The sequence below is a fragment of the Sinohyriopsis cumingii genome, chromosome 15 (genome assembly GCF_028554795.1).
Source record: "Sinohyriopsis cumingii isolate HCF-2022 chromosome 15, ASM2855479v2, whole genome shotgun sequence".
NCBI classification, from domain to species: domain Eukaryota; kingdom Metazoa; phylum Mollusca; class Bivalvia; order Unionida; family Unionidae; genus Sinohyriopsis; species Sinohyriopsis cumingii.
This window is the reverse complement of record NC_142975.1, coordinates 136031190-136055162: the sequence shown is the minus strand read 5'-3', so window position 1 is coordinate 136055162 and position 23973 is coordinate 136031190. Positions and strand designations below refer to the sequence as shown.

Here is a 23973-nt window from a genome sequence, read left to right as displayed (position 1 = left end):
ATATTTGGGGTTTGTTTTTGACTCTTCCCTCTGTGTGTGTATGTGTGTGTGTGTGTGTGTGTGTTTGTTCGCGTACGTTGTGTAGATCGTATATTTGGTTGTTTTTTCTTTTTCCTCCCGAGTGTGGATAGCATATTTGGGGTTTGTATGCGTTAGCGACGTTGTGTGAATAGTATATTTGGGGTTTGTATGCGTTCGCGTATGTTTGTGTGGATAGTTTATTTGGGGGTTGTATTATCTCCCTTCTGTGTTGATAGTATATTTGGGGTTTGTTTTTGACTCTTCCCTGTGTGTGTGTGTGTGTGTGTGTGTGTGTGTATGTGTGTGTGTGTGTTTGTTCGCGTACGTTGTGTAGATCGTATATTTGGTTGTTTTTTTCTTCTTCCTCCCGAGTGTGGATAGCATATTTGGGGTTTGTATGTGTTCGCGTACGTTTGTGTGGATAGTTTATTTGGGGGTTGTATTATCTCCCTTCTGTGTTGATAGTATATTTGTGGCTTGTATGCGTTCGCGTACGTTTGTGTGGATAGTTTATTTGGGGTTTGTATTATCTCCCTTCTGTGTTGATAGTATATTTGTGGTTTGTATGCGTTCGCGTACGTTTGTGTGGATAGTTTATTTGGGTTTGTATTATCTCCCTTCTGTGTTGATAGTATATTTTGGGTTTGTATGCGTTCGCATACGTTTGTGTGGATAGTTTATTTGGGGTTTGTATTATCTCCCTTCTGTGTTGATAGTATATTTGGGGTTTGTATGCGTTCGCGTACGTTTGTGTGGATAGTTTATTTGGGGTTTGTATTATCTCCCTTCTGTGTTGATAGTATATTTGGGGTTTGTATGCTTTCGCGTACGTTTGCGTGGATAGTTTATTTGGGGTTTGTATTATCTCCCTTCTGTGTTGATAGTATATTTGGGATTTGTTTTTTCCTCTTCCCTCTGTGTGTGCGTGTGTGTGTGTTCGCGTACGTTGTGTAGATCGTATATTTGTTTTTTTTTTCTTCTTCCTCCCGAGTGTGGATAGTATATTTGGGGTTTGTATGCGTTAGCGACGTTGTGTGAATAGTATATTTGGGGTTTGTATGCGTTCGCGTACGTTTGTGTGGATAGTTTATTTGGGGTTTGTATTATCTCCCTTCTGTGTTGATAGTATATTTGGGGTTTGTTTTTTCCTCTTCCCTCTGTGTGTATATATGTGTGTATGTGTGTGTGTGTGTTCGCGTACGTTGTGTAGATCGTATATTTGGTTGTTTTTTTCTTCTTCCTCCCGAGTGTGGATAGCATATTTGGGGTTTGTATGCGTTCGCGTACGTTTGTGTGGATAGTTTATTTGGGGTTTGTATTATCTCCCTTCTGTGTTGATAGTATATTTGGGGTTTGTATGCGTTCGCGTACGTTTGCGTGGATAGTTTATTTGGGGTTTGTATTATCTCCCTTCTGTGTTGATAGTATATTTGGGATTTGTTTTTTCCTCTTCCCTCTGTGTGTGCGTGTGTGTGTGTGTGTGTGTGTGTGTGTGTGTGTGTTCGCGTACGTTGTGTAGATCGTATATTTGGTTGATTTTTTCTTCTTCCTCCCGAGTGTGGATAGCATATTTGGGGTTTGTATGCGTTAGCGACGTTGTGTGAATAGTATATTTGGGGTTTGTATGCGTTCGCGTACGTTTGTGTGGATAGTTTATTTGGGGTTTGTTTTATCTCCCTTCTGTGTTGATAGTATATTTGGGGTTTGTATGTGTTCGCGTACGTTTGTGTGGATAGTATATTTGGGGTTTGTTTTTTTCCTCTTCCCTCCGTGTGTGCGTGTGTGTGTGTTCGCGTACGTTGTGTAGATCGTATATTTGGTTGTTTTTGTCTTCTTCCTCCCATGTGTGGAAAACATATTTGGGGTTTGTATGCGTTAGCGACGTTGTGTAAATAGTATATTTGGGGTTTGTATGCGTTCGCGTACGTTTGTGTTGATAGTTTATTTGGGGTTTGTGTTATCTCCCTTCTGTATTGATAGTATATTTGGGGTTTGTTTTTTCCTCTTCCCTCTGTGTGTGTGTGTGTGTGAGTGTGTGTGCGTATGTCTGCGCGCGTACGTTGTGTGTGTGTGTGTGTTTGTGTGTGTATTGGTCTCTGTTTGTCCTTATAAAAGCGCACTTTATCCCTATCAGATACACTCTACCTACCTACCTGCAGTAGCGTGTATTCAGGTCAGCCACTTGCAACACTGTTGCCATTCATCCCCTAGTGTTCAGTACAGTGACGTCACTGACGCTGGAAATTTTGAAACTATAAATATCGACTTGGGGATTTCCACATTTTGTAGCTATACATATATACTAGAATTCATAAACAGGAACGTCACTCAAGCTGATGCTATAAAAGGATAGTGGGATTTTCCAAAGGAAAAACCCACAAGTTGGAGCTATAAATAGATAGTGGGATTTCATAGGAATTTCAGCTGATTATAGATACATAGGTATTTATCCACGATCGTCACAGAAGTTGATATTGTAAGTAGTTACTAATTTTATCCATTTTATAGTGTGTGTGTATGTGTGTGTGTGTGTTCGCGTACGTTGTGTAGATCGTATATTTGGTTGTTTTTTTTTCCTCCCGAGTGTGGATAGTATATTTGGGGTTTGTTTTTTCCTCTTCCCTCTGTGTGTGTGTGTGTGTGTGTGTGAGTGTGTCTGCGCGCGTATGTTGTGTGTGTGTGTGCGTGTGTGTGTATTGGTCTCTGTTTGTCCCTATAAAACTCACTTTATCCCTATCAGATACACTCTACCTACCTACCTACAATAGCGCGTATTCAGGTCAGCCACTTGCAACACTGTTGCCATTTATCCCCTAGTGTTCAGTACAGTGACGTCACTGACGCTGGAAATTTTGAGACTATAAATATCGACTTGGGGATTTCCACATTTTGTGGCTATACATATATACTGGAATTCATAAACAGGAACGTCACTCAAGCTGAGGCTATAAAAAGATAGTGGGATTTTCCAAAGGAAAAACCCACAAGTTGGAGCTATAAATAGATAGTGGGATTTCATAGGAATTTCAGCTGATTATAGATACATAGGTATTTATTCACGATCGTCACAGAAGTTGATATTGTAAGTAGTTACTAATTTTATCCATTTTAGTCTAAACCATTGTAACTTAATTTTCGGGGATATGTTTATTTTCCTTTAAATTCTGGGACAATTTCGTCATTTTAGCGTTACTTTTAGTCACATCCATTTTGTCGTTGAGCATTTCCTTGATTATAGCTATTTATAGCATCATTACAATTATGCAAATTTTTGAACACCCCAGCAAGATTTCAGGTCTTGGTAATGCTTTATATATAAATCTCACGCTTGTACTAGTGTATGTATGTTTCTGTCTCTGTTGTGTTTGACCGTCTACCATCATTGTCCCTAGACAATCCCACCATGTTCAATTCCCCTTGACGCTATACAGACCCACTATGTTCAATTTCCATATGTTAAATTCCCCTAGTCCCTAGATAGACCCACACTCTATTCCCATGTTTAATTTCCCTTGACGCTATAAAGTCCCACCCTGTTTAAATTCCTTTGACGCTAAACCGTCCCACGATTTTTCTCCATGTTAATTTCCCTTGACGCTAATCTGACCCACGATTTTTCTCCATGTTAAATTTCCCTTGACGCTAATCTGACCCAGGGGTCTCTGTAATGCTAATTCCCATTGACGCTAATGTACCCCACCTTACTACTAGCCTATTCATGTGTATTTTTAGGTGTTTTTTTGAGACCTAGCTCTTATTTTATCAGTGCTTTACTGCGAACAACTGTTATCACAATTCATTATGTCTATATTTTTAACAATCTTATAAATTTAAATCTAAATGACCACTCCTTCATAAATACTCTACAGTTGGTCATCTTGGCTTCAAAGGTCTTCCATTGTAATCAGTGTAAGATAGTTGTTCAAGATTTTTGATCATTCTTATCAAAGCACTCAATAGTTTCGATCAGAATAAAATCTTGTGTACACAAGTAAACAATAAAAATTATAGATGTGGTCCTACCAATAATTTATATACTGAATCTCTTTAACGAGATGTGTAAATGTTTGACTATAAATAATACCTGCAACCACTTTTTATGAAGTGTGCAATGTTATCTGTACATTTTCTTGATTTACCAAGGGTGAAACCCATATAATTATCTTGGTTCTTGTGTGTGTGTGATGTCTAGCATTGAGGCATGATGCCACAGACATGAAGTATATGTGTGTGTGTGTGAGTGTGATCTGATTTTTAATGTAGCTTTAAAAAAAAAGATCAGTCATATCACTTTGATGTCTGTAGTGTGGCAGTTTATAGTGATGTATACCGGTAGCACTGGGGCATTATGCCGTAGACATGTAGCATGATGCCCCACCCAGTCACATTATCTTGACACCAGGCCGACCAGTCCTAACACTAACCTCTTAATGCTGAGCACCAAGCGAGGCAACTGTAAGTACCATTTTTATAAATCTTTGGTATGACTCAGCCGGGGATGGAACTCAAGACCTCCCGCATTCATGGAGGACACTCTAACCACTAGGCCACCGGAATGGTGTCTTGGTTCTTGAGTATCACACCAACTATGATCTATATCCCATTGCATACAATGAATATCTACATTCTCCTCATCATTAGCTGTGGCATAAACCAGGAGCAAAGTTATTGGTTATATTTCGAACGGCATTTATAAAAATATGAAAAGTATAAGTCCTAAAGCACTGCTGCGTGATATACCAACCATAGGCATCAATATACTAATACAATTCCTTCATTTTTCTATACTGATGAAGAAATCCTATGCATTATTTATAACTTCAGATCCACTGATACAAGCTTATGCTATGCACAAACTTGGACTCAACATACTGCATCAACAAGGCAGTAAAGGTTGTATTTAATGGAAGTAGTTGCATTTGAACAAAATGACTGGAAATTTTAGGGCAAGTGACCCTTATAGAATAATACAAACCATACCTGTTTTCTGTCATTCTATGCAAAATTCAGAAACTGAATTTAATTTTTAAAAATATTATTTTCTGTTTAGGTTTTAATGCAGCTTTCTACTGAAAGCAGCTAACATTTGTCACTGGTAGGCAAATCTACAGAAAACATGTGCACAATTTCTTTGAGGCTATAATACGCAACAACAGCTGATTGACTCAATTAGTGCACTGATCGACCAGTCAGATGTAGTTCCTGGGACTGCTCTGCTTTACATCACTGGGTGACTTGTTTTAAAGTCCATATATGTTTTATTCTATAGTATCAAGCTCTGTAACTTTGATGTTAGCATTGTTCAGAACAATTTATGAAAATATTTGATAAGGACTTAGTAAGGACTTTATAATGAAAAATGTCTTGAATGTAAGCACCAAACATGAACACAACTCAGCAGATTCTGTAACTTCATACTGGAATAGTCCATGGATTCATTTTTGAGGTGTGCTGATTGATATATTGACTTCTGTTTCCTTTTTCAGATGGGTTTTTCATTTATCATTCAATAAACAAAAAAATCTGTTAGTAACTGTGATGATCAAGCTGATATTACCAATGGAAAAAATCAGAACAATAAAACATAAGGACTCTAAAACAAATTTTCTTTTTTTTAATATAAAAAAAGCACTTTTTCTGGGTAAGGACCAGTAAGAATCATGTGGTAGAGTAAATATATATTATACAATGTATCTAAGTTTGTGACTAACATAATGATTTCATTATTATACATATATTTTAGATTTTTTTTTTTTTTACTCACTTATCCAAGAATGTATTGATTACTTGATTTAGAATTAATAAATATTAGTTTTTGTGTTACACATATTCTCATGTTCCACCTCTTTGTCGCAGGCATATTTAAAATCTGTGCTCCTTGGGTCAAATCCAAGGTAAGTAAGAAGAGTCCTGGGGTCAGGTTGATGGGGAGTAAGAAGAGGCCTGGGGTCAGGTTGATGGGGAGTGAAAAGAGACCTAGGGTCATCTCCAAGGGGGAGTAAGAGAGACCGAGGACCAGGTTTAGCTGCATATTTTAATTCATCTAATCATGTTTAGTAAGTGTTTCAATGGTTAACAGGATTTTGGATCAATAGTTTTCTTTATGTCCCAAAGGGTGAGTTCTCAGAGATGTGATGGACCCCTGAGCCAGTATCAGATGCATATATAAATTTGACTTTACATGTTCAGTAAGTGCATAATTATACAGTTGAAAGGTGGAGATCTCAATAATTTCTGTTTTTACCTCCGGGTGTCATCTGAAAATACACCCACACATCCCATCTAACATTTGTTGACTCATGGGTCAGAGATCACACATATCCATTTTAAGACATGGTCTCATAATCAGAGTTATTTTGATTTATGAAAATGTCAACCCCACTCTGACACCACCACAAGGGGATGCATTACAATTTTTAACACTGGTGTACATCTGCAGACCACTCCCATCATATCCCAAGAAGTCGTCTCTATCTTGAGCAAATCAAGAGTTACACGACATTGCAAAAATACATGCTGGAATACACAGGGGGATCCCATTATCTCCTTCTTTTGAAGAAAAGCATGGTGATAAAAAATTACTGTGCCTCTAGCATTTTATAGAATACAGAATCTTTGTTATCTATATACCTCAATGTATAATTTACTTGCTAAATAAAAACTGGTAGCCCTTATTAAAAATACCTACACCCAATCTTGGTCTTGAATCCTCTTTTGTGTCACAGCAAGCTAGGTCCTGAATCCTCTTTTGTGTCACAGAGAGCTAGAGAGATTGAACCACATTAACCGACATATTATTTATAATAATGCAGCCAACTGTACTTGTCAAATTTAAACACAAAGTTGCAAACTTCTGCAGCCCACACTGCCCAGTAAGAATCTGACTTAAACACAAAACTTTACTAAGTCAATAAGTTATGAAACACTGGTCAGTTATCTCAACCAATGAAACATTCAAATAAATACAAATAAGTTCTCAATTTTATATTACCAATTTAATGACACACTAGAATTTCTGTAAACCCATCTTCTATATTTGAGCTAATTTGTTACTCTGGACTGACAAGACTATACAAGTGAAAGTGGTAAAAAAAATATTTTAGAAATGGGTAAGGAAAAGTGTTAAGACATGGCCAGGGAAAAATGTTAGAAATGGGTAATGAAAAGTGTTGACATGGCCAGGAAAAAACATTAGAAATGGGTAAGGAAAAGTGTTAAGACATGGCCAAGGGAAAATGTTAGAAATGGGCAAGAAAAAGTGTTAAGACATGGCCAGGGAAAAATGTTAAAAATGGGTAGGGAAAAGTGTTGACATGGCCAGGGAAAAATGTTAGAAATGGTAAGGAAATGTGTTGACATGGCTAGGCAAAAATGTTAGAAATGGGTAAGGAAAAGTGTTAAGACATGGCCAAGGGAAAATATTAGAAATGGGCAAGAAAAAGTGTTAAGACATGGCCAGGGAAAAATGTAAAAAATGGGTAGGGAAAAGTGTTGACATGGCCAGGGAAAAATGTTAGAAATGGGAAGGAAACGTGTTGACATGGCCAGGGAAAAATGTTAGAAATGGGTAAGGAAAAGTGTTGACACTGCCAGGGAAAAGTGTTAAAAATGGGTAAGGAAAAGTGTTAAAACATGGCCAGGGAAAATGTTAGATAAAGCCAAATCCTCCTGCTGATCATACTTTATGTTTGTAAATCAAGTCTGGTTAGTATATCAGCCAAAAATGTATGTGTAGTCATATTATCTCAATGGTGCTGAACTAACATGAATATAGAATATTTAGTGTTGAAAGTGTGATTTAAATTTTATACGGATGACAAGTATCCAAGCATCAAAAGTAGGTCATACTAACCTGTTGGTATTTTACAGGTTAGCTTGTTATGATGCATGAAATTTTCATGAGTGCAAAACTGACAATTTTAAAGCATCAATTATATTCCACTTCTGTGATGAGGTCAATAAAGCAACACAAATAGGCCACAGTGACCCATGTAATGAAACAGTACCAGGGCAGATGCATCCAAATGTGAGTCTGTAAGAGTTGGCAACAGCATTAGAGATAAAGGCTCAAATATCTTTGTTAGCGACAAAGTTGCTAAAATGTGGAAAGTGCACTGTGACCTATTTCTGCAGTGTTAATTGCTTGCAGATATGGGATGAAATGCCACTGGTATCAGAGCTGATTAAGTATTACAAATAGGTCACTGTGACCTATTTTAGGCATGGCTGAGTTATTCTTTCCAGCATGCTTTAACACAAATTTTAATGAATGTAGATGCATAAGGTGCAGGATAGGCATGGTCCACAGAACCAATATTTGGAAATAAAGAATTCACTCAAGCATGAAGAACAAGCTGCAGTGATTTACTTTGGAATCACTCAGTTACTTTCACTGAGATGCATTTATATACCAATTTTGATGAATGATGGTAAATATGATACTAATCAAGCAAACAATCTGGGAAGAAACATCAAACAGGAAAATATTATCCACTCCAACTGCATTTTCTATGAATCAAGTGGCCACAGATAATGAGCATTTTCTCTCCCTGTGTTTGACTTTATATCCTCCGATGGAGGTAAACTGAGAAAAGGGATCAATGATAGCAATATAAAAATATATTGTTGTTGTGATCTACAATATAAACAAATTAAAAAACCTGTTTTGTGTGTGTGTGTGTGTGAAACTTCTTTCTTCATGTAACGCTCTTGTTTTTATATAAACATAGTGACCAATTCTTTTTATTGTTTTATTGCAATATACAACAAAGGCTTTCTTTTGTATTCCATGCATCATTCAGATGCTTATAAAAAAACAAAAAGTTTGAATCTTCTACTTAAATGCAACTTTTCATCAAAGCTACTCTTCATAAAAGAATAATGTACATCCAATTTGTTCAATATAAGCTACATCATTCACTGCACAATATTTAGAAATGAAAAAGACAATGTATGTCATACAAAAATTGAGGACACATACTGCTTCACATACTGCAAGAAAGTTGTACAGATCATATACAACAAAAATGCCACAAATAGCACATGATGTGCCAATCTCATAACCTTTTCCCCACTAATGACCTTGACCTCTGAGCTTGGGACCTGACTATTGTCTGATAAGGTGTTGGTGTGGGCAAAGTTTCATTAAAAATATCTGTAGAGGTCACAAAGTCACAGTCTGGATAGGGAAACAGACCACAGCTTTACATTATCATTATTGTGACCTTGACCTAAGTGTAGGGGTTATGACCAAATATCTCATCAATATATGCATATCTCACTTATTACAGAACTGAATATTATATTAATATAGCCATTTATTTACTGATCTGTAGAAGTATCTGACTGAAATTCAGTCTCATCCACTCAGATATAAGATTATCTTATAAATATGCAAAGATCTTCCTTATAATTAAATCCATCCAATATCCTGAAGCTGGAAGACTGTTTAACAAGTCTGATCAAACACAGTTGCTACAGTATTGACAAGCAACCAATAAGAAGTAGACAACCTCTGACATTATTATCTATGGATCTAGCTCTTAATGACATACATCTGAGATTTTGATAATATAAGTCTGCTTATCAAGTGTGATCTGGAATCCAGTCCATTAATGGTTAAAAAGAACGCAGCCAATTAAATGCACAGATTTCACTCAACATCAATTCATCCAGCATCTACTATTCTTTCTGTGATGTTCTACCAAGCTTGATCAAAATCTAGTGAAAAATACATTCTTGAATATTAAGAGATTTTGCCATTTGTAAAATATCCTCATTAATATGTACTGATGTCTCTCATTACTGAACTTGACCAAGATTTTTGTGATATAATCATGTATCCGAACGTTGGATCAAAATTGCATCAGAAACATGGAGTCCAGAGGGGTCATTCTTTGTAATCCAGTCCAATCTCAGTCAGTCAGGTGCTCATTACTATCTATTAGATCTCAATAATTCTCAAACTTGTGAGAGCTTAAAGGTAAATAAGCACATATGCTAAGTTTAATCAAATTCAGATAATGTTTCCTGAGTGGTAACAAGTCAGCCAATCAGATGCAGGATCATCTCATTCATATCTTAACTTGTTCAAGATCTTTACAATACATATATGTATTCCAAGCTTCAAATCAAGGACAAGCCAATGTTGATAGACAACAAATGATAAATACAGGACCATATCATAAGCTTCCTTGACCTTATGGTCAGGCGGCTCATTAACTCATTCTGCCGTCAAAATCTGACCAAATGTTTGATAACAGCAGCTGACAATCTATGAAAAATCTAACATATATATATATATATATATATATATATATATATATATATATATATATATATATATTACTTTTAACATCTTGAAATAATATCATTTTCTCACAATACTTGACTGTCATTTGATATTTGAAAAACCTTGTCATTAGATTTGCAAATTAGACACATTCAGCATTTCTGGCAAAAACAATTTTAGCCAAATGCTTTAGTAACAAACTGAGCGCTTGATATAAGTGATGATGATGCTTTTAACATAAATTATTTCAAGGTTGTCTGAATAAAATAATGAAAACTAAATGCTTGTAAAAAAAAATATATGGTTTAAAGTACTGAACATCTGTCAAGATGAAGAATTTCACACAACTCTCTAAAACTGCTTATAATATGTTAAACATAATTGTAAAATAATCACTAACAGTAATACAGTTCTTAACAAAACATGGACTTCAATGTAGTACAAACTACACTGCTTTAGCAAAAAATAAATTCAAAGGACTGATATTTTGGCAAAACAGCTGGCATTTAGCAATAATTATCAATAAAAGATACTTATTTACACATCTATTTATGCAGTGTGCATATTAACATTTATTGCAACTAATTCTGTTAAAAGAAACAAAACGTTTGACAAAAAATGGCCTCTGTAGATCAGAATTATTTTGTCTTAGCCATTTAATGCACCCTTTTTTAAAAGCATGCTGTACAGAGAACTTACATAAATCTGCCAATCAGTAACCTAAACACAATTCATATTTCTGTATGTAATAGACAATCAAATGCTAGCTCATGTGCTTGGAAAATTAGTCTCCATTTGTAAAGTAAGGACTGCTGAACATAATGGACTAAAACCAATTACAAGTCACTTTTCAAGGCAAAAGTGCTCTTGCCAGAATGTATGTCTATCTGTATAGTGCTTAATGGCATGTTAAAAGTCCAGCCTATATGTACTACCAGTTAAGTACTCCCCTAAAATAATAATTAAGAAGTACTGAATTTTGATTAGTAGCAAAACCACTTAGTGTTACCAGGGTCAGATCAAGTGATAATGCTGAAGAATGCAATGCTTCACAAGAGGCCCAAACAGTACTGATGCCACTCACCTGGCCAACTTAACAGTTGAACATTTTGCTAAGCAGCTTTATGTAGTAATTGTAAGAACTCAACCTATTTTTCCAAACTTGAGTCATCTTACCAATTTTAATATCTCCTGACAAACTTTTGTTTTCTTCTAAAGGCATTAATTATATGCATAGGCTCTTGCTCATAATCAAAGTCATCCAAGATCTTGATGATAAAAACCCATTTACCAAGTTGGATTGAAACAAGATGAGAAATATAGTCTTGCAATCCAGAGAGGTAAGAAACCCCAGCCAATCAGATGAAAGGCATGTCATTAATATGTGCTAATCTCACTTATTATAGAATATATCTACAACAATGATAATGTAAGCCTAAGGTGGAGCAAAATTCAACTGAAATTCAGTCTTCGGAGCAGTTGTACAGCAACTGCTCAAGCAATCTGACAAACTCAGTCAATCAGATGCAAAGTCACATTATTAAAATGAGTTAATTTCACTCATAATCACACTTAACCATGATTTTGAATATATAGTCCTATCTACCAAGTCTGGAAGAAAAAACAATCAAAAATATTGTTTCCAGAGTGGTATAAAGCTTCAGCCAATCAGGTGAAAGATTACCTCATAAGTATGTAAAAGATTCACTCACAATGAAAACCATCCAACATCTTGACAATAATTTCTTAATTACCAAGTAAAATTAAAAAATTGGGTCAGAAAGTCTTTCAAGATGCTCAATAATATTCAAGATCAATTCATTAACATACAAGCTCATAATAACATTAATTCGGGACGATATATGTCTATTTATCAAAATTCACAAAATTATGATCAGAAGTTGAACCACTAAAGTGCTGAAAAGCTCAAACAATCAGTTGTAAAATCACCTCATTAATATGCATGGATCCTGCCCATAATTGTACTCAACCAAGACCCTAACAATTTAAGCCTATTTTATATCACATCTGAGAAAAACTAGACCAGAAATATAATCACTAAATTGTTGACAAGCTCAGTCAAGCAAGATCGTCTCAATAATATGTGTGAATTGAACAAATTTGAGATCCTACTCATTTAGACCTGTGTTTTGAAATTGGATCAAAATCAGATTGACACTATATCTTCCAGAGTGGTAACAATCTCAGCCAGTCTGGTGCAAGATCACTTCATAAATACAAATGTAGCTTGCTCACTAAAAAACTCATCCATGATCTGAAAGATATAATCCAAGTCTGATCAAAGCCTCTATGGTTTCTATGACAACAAGCTTAGCCAATCAGATGCAAAGAACACCTTATTAATATCCATGCATCCCATTATTAAATTTATCCAAAAAGTCTTGACGATATTGGGATATATTCCAAGACTGATCAAATTCAGATCTGAAACCTGACTTCCAGAATGGTAACAAGGTCAGCTTATTGGATGCAAGATTATCTCTTTAATACGTGCAGATCTTGTTCTTCATCAAATTCATCCAAGCAATTGTTGACAAGAAAGGACTGACAATGCAAGTCATACGCAGCAGGATTATACTATAAACTTAATTGGGCTTATGTATGGGTCACTTAACATGGATACAAATCTAAACACAATGCCTGAATATCCTACTCACATGATCTCTCATACAAAATGACACTGTGCATCAAATAACTGAATCTTGTCAGACCTCTGATTACATATAATATTTCCCTTTAAAACATTAAACACTCATAACAGTGTAATAAGGCAACAGGTGACTGAATATATAAATATAATAAAACAAGAAAATTTGGCTCAGTGCTAAGTCTCACTGGTTTCATGGACCAGAAACCTATTGTAGTCACTACAGGAATTATGAAGGGCAATGTGACCTTCTCTTTAAAGGCAGTAAATAATTAAAATTGGAAATGTGCTTCTTGTTTTGAATAACTAGGCAGGTTAAGAGTGTTTAGAAATCAACTCAACTGAAGAAACTTTCTGTATGTTGGGTCCATGTCATTTATTTTAGCAAAGGGTTAGAAGAATATTTAAAGGTACACGGACAAACCATTAATAGTTTTACAATAATAGTGCAAATTCAAAACTTCAAGCTGGTATCTGAAAGCAACAACACAAACTATTAATAACATGATGATCTATATTTAGATAATGCTTTCCTGGTGTGACAAAATAATGAAGTGTCACAACATCAGATATAATGATTGTCAACCTGCAGCTCAATACATTTATATTTAAGGTGAAAAGTTTCATTTTAAAATTTACACTTTTGATTTGTCAAGATGTAACACTTCAGAGGTACAAATGTAAATCCTATGAATTTATATTTATGAAAATGAGTTCCTTTCTCACAAACCAAGAACAACAACAAAGCAAAGGAACATGTTTACTTGTATGCTGTTCAGTGTCAATGTGATATAGTGTGCATAACAGAACATATAATAATAATAATAATAAAAATAATAATAATAATAATAATAATAATGTTGTTATGGGGTTTAACGCCATTTTTCAGTACATGATAGGCTATACATGGCAGCCAGTATAACTAGTGCAGGAAGGACCACTGGCCCACAAGAAACTACTGGCAAGCTTTTTCATGTACCAACACTGGCCACACCCAAGACTCAAACCCACACAGATAGAGGTGAGATGGCAGTGATCCATAACAGTGAGTACCTTAGACCACTCAGCCACTCGGGGCCGAAATAACAATAATAACAACAATGATAATAAGCAAACAGATTTTAACTTTGTTATAAACTGAAAATTGCTAAATTGACTGACTGGTATCTACTCGCACATCTACAGAAGAAACACTACAAGATCATTTACAACAGGCAATGGGAATAGAGTACCTATGAAAAGATATATGAAGACATAAAACTTCTTGAGTACAAATTTTTAAGCAACAAACTTGGTAATTTACAAATAATCAGCATGCAAAATTTGAGCTGAATTCTTACACTTAGCTCAGACATTCTATGAAAGTGTGTGATTTGCATTTTTAACGTAGCTTTAACAAGTTTTCAGTCATATCGCTTTGATGTCTGCTTACATTAGATGGCGACATGGCTCCAATGGTAAACATGTATTGTCTTATGGGAAATGCAGTGTTTTCAGATACTCTCCAACACATTACATTTGATTATCTGCACATGCGTGTGTGTTTGTGTGATTTGGATTTTTAACGTAGCTTTAACAATTTTTCAGTCATATCGCTACGATATCTGCAGTATGGCAGTTTATAGTGATGTCTAGCACTAGGACATCATGCCACAGACATTTAGCATGATGTTCCACCCAGTCACATTATCCTGACACTATGTCGACCAGTCCTAACACTAACCACTTAATGATGAGCATCAAGCGAGGTAGTTGTTTGTACCATTTTTGTAAGTCTTTGGTACGACTCAGCCGTGGTTCAAACCAGCAACTTCCTGCATCCGAGGTGGACCCTCTAACCATCAGAGTGGTCATTTTATGAAAGAAGGACCTGGGCAGGAACAAAACTGGAGTCACACTGCACCAGTGAAAATTGGGGATTATCACCAGCTTGCTTCTAATGGATTCTTGTGGTATAAGACAAGTCACTTACCTTTATGCCAATAAATATAATTTACCTACTCAAAGCTGGTATTGTACTAAACATACTGAGAGAAAATGCAGGAAATCTTAAATTTTTAGCTGACAACAGTCATGATATTAAAAATCCCCGTTTTATTTATTTTACATGAATATATAATTTTATATCAATTCATTGAAAATAATTTCGTTAAAATTATTTTAAACTTTAAAAAAAACCAATGTATCAGCTAGATACCGTATATTAAATACCTACTATGCAGAAGCAATCACTTGCTATACAGTGAAATAATTTATACAATTCTAAAACAGGGAATTAGAACTAGTAGTCATGGATGCATCACAAAAAAGCTATTCTCTCAGTTGAAACCACAATGGACATCAGATTGGCTCCATTTTTATTTAGGTTACACTCTTCAGTTAATGACGTACTTATGTGAGAGGAACTGGAAAGTTGTTTTCACTGGCACAATGGAGAGAATATTAGTCAGTTGGAATGCCTCTATGCTACTTTCATGTATTTAACGGAGATTTCTATAGATGTGATAATTATAGAAAATATGCTCTAACTAAAGCTGACAGCTAATAAAATAATAACTGCTCCCATGTGCTTGAAAAATTAACCTAAACTAGTCCAAAGTACGTTAACTTTATCAGTTATTAAAACAGGGAAAATGAATTTGCCAGATAAGACAATATCAGCTTGTGAAACTGTAATGAATAAATTACAGTAGATATAAAAATGGCAAAGGAAATTATGGGACTTTTTCACAATTTACCTCTTATGCCCAGAATACATACCCAATCTCATTACATTAGGAATATTAACCTGCTACCTCGTAATCCAACTCTACTAAAAGACAAAAATCTTCTTGTCCTATTTCAAATAGACAAAGGGCAGTAACTGTTGCTCATTACCTCCTTTTGGCACCACCAGGTCTCTAGTTTTAGATAAGCAAGATGCTAATGAACATGCTTGCATGGCGGGGTGGTTGAGAGGGTTTTTAAATAATGTGATTGGGTAAGATTCTCTCCACGATCAAACATTTAAACTGTTTGTCTCGCAAGGCTGTCCAAATAAGAGCCAAGCATTCAGAAGACAGTTCAGGCAGGGATGGAACACCATGGTTGTTTGTGGAGATTCAGGTTGGCAGGGATCTTCCTGGGCAGATCTATTGCTATATAGATCTGCGACCCAGGACTTGTCCCATTTGAGTGGGGTTATCAGAATCATCTTCTGACCCTGTAACTTCTTATATATTTTCAGTACCAGGACTGTGGGAGAGTAGGCAAAGGCTCACAAACCCTCCCAAATGACTGACAATACATCTACAGCCCAAGCTTCTGGATCTAGAACGGGAGAGACAAAGGTAGGTAACTTGTGATTCCACCTCATCACAAAAAGGTTGATCTTCAGACGTAGACAAAGTGTGCAGATCCAAGTGACAACTGATTGAGTGACCATTCTGTGTGAAAGACTTGACCTCTCCTGGATAGTGTCGGCCAAGGCATTGAGTCTCCACGGAATGTGTCTGATTTGGATGTTGATATGGAGGTTGTCACACCATTGTAGAAACTACCAAATCAAAACACAAAGGTCAGGTGATCTGGTACCCCCCCCCATCTGAGGCAATAAGACACCACAACCAAGTTGTCAAACATCTGTTTTCCCTGAGAGTCAATCTCTCCAGAAGTGAAAGGCTTTGATGATGGCTTTCAATTTGAGGATCTTGATGTGCAAAGGCCATTAGCCTGGCTTCAACATGATGCTGATGGTGGTGAAGTCCGGCAACAGGTGGTACCCTGAACGTATTCACTGGCATGAGTGCATACCATTATTTCTGCTTGGGGCTTCTCCAGCAGGATTCTGATGGTCAGCCAACCTGGGTTGCTCCACTCATGTGGGAATGATCGAATCTCATGCATGATTATGATTGCTTGCTTGTGGGGACTTGAAAATAGGTGCCACTGTACTAACAATGACATCTGTAAGCGCCACACAGAAAGATGGCTGAGCGGGATCAGGTCTTCTGCTGCATCAAATAAACTGAGGAGTTGCAAGAATTCTCTCTCTGAAATCCAAGTCTTGTTGGCAATGGACTCGACAAGTCAACGATTCTGGTAATGTGAACACAAGGAAGCTGCACAAAATTCTGGTTGGTTAAGAAGTCCATTCCCAGATGGACAAAGTTCTGGGATGGACAGAGGTCTGACTTTTCACAATTCACTAAAAAGCCTAGATGATCTAAAAGAATAAGGAGATAGTTCCTGTCTTGGAGAAGGATAGAACTTACCATGTATTTCTTAAGGATGTTGTCCAGGTATGCTGCTGTCATTGTAGATGTCAACTGGAACACGGACAGGATGCAATCCATAATCTGGGTAAAAGCCCAGTGACTGATGCTGATGCCAAAGGAAAGAATGGTGTTAATGTAAGCGAAATGGAGAAACTTGCAGGAAATGGTGTGGATAGCGACATGAAAGTATGTGTCGGTCAGGTCAAGACTGATTGCATACTCACCTTTTCTGATGGTGAGGCAGACTGACCTCACTGTTTCCATCTTGAATTGAGTGAGTGAGTTAGTGAGTGAGTGAGTGAATGAATGAATGAATGAATGAATGAATGAATGAATGAATGAATGAATGAATGGAATCGGTTGACAAGACTCAAGTTGGTGATGGGCCTTAGCTTACCATCTGCTTTCTGAATTAGAAACAGCCACGAATAAAACACCGGGGATTGTCGCTGTTGCACAATCTCCACTGCTTCCTTTGAGTTGACAGTATCTCCTGTGGAAGGAAGGCATCATTCTCATGATCTGCCAGGACTTTTGTGAAGAGAGATGAGGGGAGGTGTTTGGATGAATGAAATCTGAAGCCCCTCTGAAATGGTCCAATGGCAGGCTTGAAAGCTGAATTTAGTTCACTCTATAGTTGGATCTGAATAAGATGGCTTTGCCAGCATCTCATTACACTCACTGTGTGCCAGGCTGGCTTGTAGCTCTGCATGATTTCGATCTCCTTTCTCTCCCCACTGCTGCTTTTTGCAGCACAGCTGTCCAGATGACCATGTGCTGCAAACTTCACAAGGTCACATCGATATACATTTCAGACATACAATGCAGGCGTCTTGAGTATCCTCCCTTGCCTTAAATTTCTTGCACTTGACATTATAGAATTTCACTTATAAGAGCTCTGTAATGGACAGAGTAAGCAAAACCAAGTCAGTTATGCTAACTAATAATAATCTTGTACAGGTCAAAGCATGGTGGGAACAGGTCTTAAATTATGATGGGCCAATAGGAATACAAAAACAGCTGGATTGTCAGAGGATGAACTGTACAATGTGTGCTCTGTACAGCAGCAAAGCTAAAAACTGGCAAAACCCGATGATGCCAAGGGGAGGTAATGGATAAGAGTTACTGCCCTTTGTCTATTTGACATGGACAAGAATTTTGCTGTCTTTTAGTAGGGCTGGATTCGCATGGTAGTGGGCTAATATTCCTAACACAGTATGATTGGGGAATGTATTCGAAGAAAAACAGACCAAGTTGAGCTAGCAGTATTTTAAAAAGAGCACTTCTGAAATTAGGCCAATCTGTATACTCCATAACCAAATTACACCCATTATTCACAGATCAAAATAAAGGGAACAATACCCAAGATATACTGTATTTGCCTGCCTAAGTTGATGCAGAGTGGAGGTCTAATTGTTCAGTTTTGTAAATTTTCCATCCTTCATCCATATACAAGTAGGAGTATAGGATAATTCCAGATCAATACCTTGGCTTTGTCTTTGTCACAAGTAACTTCTGGTTTAATGAAATTAATGGTATGACTGTATGCTATTCCAGAATACTAGCAATCAGGAAACAGCATCACTGATGCTAGCATGCTTTGTCCAGTTTTGTTTTGAAGAAAGAGAGAGGGAGAGAGTTAGGCATAGGTATTCCAATGGATTTTTCTTCTTGCACCTCATGATCAAATAATATATGCCTTGATATGAGAGATTTCAGCCCGTCATGCTATGTTGTACTTACTGCCCCTGTTTAGCTGAAGCTCTTGCCTAAGAGAAAGATAATAAAATAGTAAATGGAAACGATAAAAATACATAACATGCTACTTTAGTTCAAAGATATATAATGTATATTTATAATCACAATATTTATATCTAAACCAAATTAGGTTAAATCCCAAGAATAACCATTTTGCATCACACTCACACACACCATTTAGCATGCTGTGTATTTTTCTTTGATATCACAAAGACCTTTCCATTCCCACCAAATAAAATTAACCTTAATCAGTAAATGTTTGTATGCTTCCTGTACTTACTAGCATCTGGTTGAGTTTTGCTCATGCTAGATGTTACTTTGAATTGCTTTTACATTTCTGTCAGTGAGGACATAAGCAAGATTACAATCGTCACATAAATGAACAATATTGATTACAATCATTCTGAAACCTCTCAAATCGGGGCATATTTTATTTAGATCATGAAGTGCAGGAAGAAAAATATGATGGAATATCTATACCTTTGTCAATGTAACTCAATTTCAAACTTGTCTATTCTAATATGTAATCAATTTTAAACAATATATATTACAAGTGCATGCTGCTCTATCACAATTACATCTGATGCATGTGAATTTAATACTGATAAATTGTATATTTTAATATCCTTATCAATGTCAGGTGTCAGATTAATTTCATACACAATCTCTTCCCCAAAATGATAAATGTTTTTTACACAACATAGATAAAGCAACCTGAATGCCATAATCCATATACAAGTCAATTCAGAGTATAAGATGAAGCCCAGAATTTCTGGCAAGAAAGTATTGACTTACAGACTGGAAAATATGGACAAGGTCTTTGTTGAAATAACCAGGATAACCAATGAGGAAAACCTGGGAAATTCCTTTTCTTTATAAATCAAACCCTATGCAAAGTAAGTAACTGTACATCAGAACATTAGGAACAACCAGACATGATAAGTTATTTAACGAAAATCCCATGCTGATTTGATCAGACAGGACCCTAACAACACTAAGAATCACAGTGGTGCTTAATAATTGCTTACACATTAAGTCATACATTTAAACTTTTCACAATATTTCTGGCTACTCATAAGAAGGGTCACTGAAACAAATTCTAAATTTCAAATGAGTTAACAAGTCATACATATACAGTAAAAAAAGTAAATAAAATACATTTTATACAGATTATATAAAATTCAATTGCACTTATTTTTATTGGTGAAATAATGCCTATTTTATGCACATAACAATTAATATTTAGTTAACTGCTGTGATGCTTAAAGAAGACAAAACAAAAATTGGGCCACAAAATAAAATTAAGATAGTATCTTTTGTAGACTTTCATTATACAGAATTGTCTTATATTTTTCACAATGTTTTTCATTTTTCATAGCCTCCAATATGCGGTACACCAATGTACTGTATTGTTTTCAATTTTCATAGCCTCCAATATGTGGTACACCAAACTACTGTATTGTTTTTCATTTTTCTTTGCCTCCAATATGTGGTACAACGTTATACTGTATCGTTTTCCATTTTTCACAGCTTCCATTATGTGGCACATCATTAATTAACAAAATCATTATGCTTTGTTCTCTAATTTTATTTGCGAAGAAATGGTTTCTCACTAAAAAAAGTGTCCACATTTAAAGTATTTTAAAAAATTACAGTAAATATTTGACCTATATCTATCAATACACCTGAAGCAATAATTAGTAAAAGGTGCATGAAAATTCAAGACAATACAGTGGACAGTTATTACAGTTTCATAATTTCATTCAAAGCAGTGTTACCTTTGGTGCATCTAAGTCTGATCTCTACTGATCTGCATACTATTTGAAATTCTTACCCTTTTTAATCCAAATCCCCTAGATTTCATCATGTTTATTAATTTCCAGAGCATTTCTAATACATGTCAGTTATTACAGACACAAATGCGACTTTTCAAAGTGGCCACTCACTATTATCCAGTGTAATACAATCATACAATCATAAATGTAAACCATCACAATTGTAGTATCACTGTGGCTTAATCTTCCAATCACTTGACATTAATTAAAAATCTTAATACATTGAGTAATTCAATGGTTTCATAATTAATCACTTGCAATGAAACTGAGCCAAATGATAGTCTGCACTTTCAATTCAAATTTGTCATCTCTGGCACCCAATGGCCCATATTGGAAATTCATAAAGCATTTATGGGTTCAAAAAGACAAAATTATATCTTTTTGTTTATTCTAATATGCTTTGTTTTACTTTACAGTGATTGAATTCTCAGGCTGATATCTGTAGTCATAAGGGCTCAGAACAAAAGCCCCTTAAAGGTATTAAATGCATACTTGCCAACCATCAATAAAAGATCTTTCAAATGGTATATACCGATTGTGTTGAAATGATGGCTTGAGTTGCCACCATTCATTCATATTTACAGTAGCCAATCAATTTTCGATCAATCAAGTGCATGTCATTAGCAGTCACAAATTTGTAAAAACAAGTGTTTGTGCACATATACTTCTCTGTTTATGAGTGTGCATTAGAGAGAGGGAGTGTGTGATTTTGGAAAATGCCAGCCACAAACTCAATAAAATAAGCACAAATGAACTCACTATAAGAAAGGAAAAGCAAATCCAGACATATACATGTGAGTTGAAAGTTACAAAAAGCAACCATTGTTGTACTGAGTTGCACTGTACCAGATTAGCTAACTGTGATCAAGCAACAAATTAATACATTTTATCAAGTGTTTGGTGAACAATGTAGAATCCCTCTCTCTCTGCTACTTCCTGAGAATCAATAGGATTTTTCTGCATTCATCATTTTGTGAAAACTGGTTACTGTATGCTTCATGTATATTTAGAGATTAAATAATTCTGTTTTAATATAACAATAATAAATAGACTGGTTGGATGGGTATTATTGCTGATTACATCTACCCACTGTAGCCGATGTTAGGAACAATGGTATAAGGTTTTCTTCAAATTTATTTTACCCATAATGCTGCTTTGCAAATTAAAAAAAAAGCACACGAGTTTACATACAAATGTGAATGCATTCTGGCCAAGAGAGAATGTCTAGAAAAATGGGGATGAACGTGAGCAATGAAAATATAAATGCTTTGTTCCCTAGAACCTCTATATATGTTAAGGTGGGATTTAATGCTGGTGATTATGATATGTACAAAATTGACATTAAAATCAAGATATGTTTACAAGACATTGATTTTGGATTTGAGTTTCCAAAATCATTCCTGTTCAAATATGTTCTGGCTCCTTACCTTTGACAAATATCAAATCAGGCAGATATATTTTCATAACAGTTATAAACTATTATATGTTTGTATGTCATATTTATGAAACTGTTACACATTCAATGATGATAGGTTATACAACATTTGCATTCATATTCCAGTTTAAGTCATGGCTAGGAAAGGTTTACTGGAGCACTTTTATCTGTTTCTTGAAGTCTTCTCTCAGACTTTTTGGGCAAATTTAAGCTGAACTGTCTAGAGAAATTAAACTTCCATGGGCAGTTTTTTTTATTAAATTCACATGCTCTTTTATTGGGAGTAATTGCAGTTTGAGGAGTCTGTGTCAGATCTGACCCAATTTGATTAAGCGATAAACTTCGTCGTATCAGCTTGGATGGGCAAGGCTTCTTGAGTTTGTTAAGGATGGAATCATCACTCACTGCCAGAAGGTGTAATGCTATGTCATAAGTGGGTGGTGGTGTCCGTGGTTCCTCTGTTGATGACATTCGATTCTGAAAATAAAATTCAAACTTACTTGCATGAAAGGAAGAAGAATGGCAATGTTAGTTTTTAACCTCATTTGATATATATGTGGTGGTATGTATGTGGTGGGTGATGTTTGAGAATGTTGAGGCTATAGATAGATTTTATATGTCAAAGGCTTACCTAATTACCTGTCTTGAAATAACTGTCATATTGTGGATAATCCTACTGTTAAACAAGAATGCTTGGGCTTGCATGTCCAGCCTAGATTTGATCAAAATATTGCAGTAATATGGATGACCTTGACCCCTACATCAAAAGGATGGGCAATTATGTTGCAGCATGAATTGTCGTAATGTCAAAGTGTCCAGTTAATAAATGAAGAAACTTCACAAAGTGTTTGCAAAATTTAAGAAAGTAAAAGCACTATAAACAAACCATAATGCAAATTTCTGATTGTAACATAATCCTAAGTTCAAAAGGCTAGTGAAAGTATTGCAAAATGATTGATTTGATTCATAATTATTCAATCAAGGTATGAAGAAAATCCATTTATTGGTTTGGGAAATAAAAGCAAATGAAAAAAACTTTAACCAAAACCATAATACAAAGTTTCAATGATGATGATCTTAACCCCGAGGTCAAATGGGCAAGTGAGCATGTCAAACACTGATCTGTCTAATCTTCATAATGAACAGCAAGGTCAAATGGGCAAGTGAGCATGTCAAACACTGATCTGTCTAATCTTCATAATGAACAGCAAGGTCAAATGGGCAAGTGAGCATGTCAAACACTGATCTGTCTAATCTTCATAATGAACAGCAAGGTCAAATGGGCAAGTGAGCATGTCAATCACTGATCTGTCTAATCTTCACAATGATCCCCAAGGTCAAATGGGCAGGTGAGCATGTCAATCACTGATCTGTCTAGTCTTCAAAATGATCCCCAAGGTCAAATGGGCAAGTGAGCATGTCAATCACTGATCTGTCTAATCTTCACAATGAACCCCAAGGTCAAATGGGCAAGTGAGCATGTCAATCACTGATCTGTCTAATCTTCATAATGATTCAATCGATGTAACAAGAAGACCCATCAACTGGTTTTGGAAATACATATATAAGTAAACAAAGAAACTCTAACCAACACTTGAATGCACTTTGACCTTGACTCAAATAGCATAGGGTTAAGCAAGCATGTCATTGCTTTAACTTTACAATACTTCCTGCCAACTATAAGGATCTATGACATGGCTTAGCAAATA

General features: G+C 35.8%; 1 protein-coding gene across 3 annotated transcripts in view; it reads right to left on the bottom strand.

The window, feature by feature from the left end:
* Positions 1 to 8757: 8757 nt before the first annotated feature.
* Positions 8758 to 23973, bottom strand: part of LOC149782848 (uncharacterized) — a 41581-nt gene continuing 26365 nt past the window's right edge. For 2 of the 3 annotated variants that reach the window (XM_089934379.1, XM_089934378.1), the window contains exon 5: positions 8758 to 22741. In XM_089934379.1, coding sequence (XP_089790505.1) covers positions 22403 to 22741 — 339 coding nt within the window. In that variant the 3' untranslated portion in view covers positions 8758 to 22402. The remainder of the gene's footprint in view (positions 22742 to 23973) is intronic. The other variant, XM_089934380.1, reaches the window with a different exon arrangement.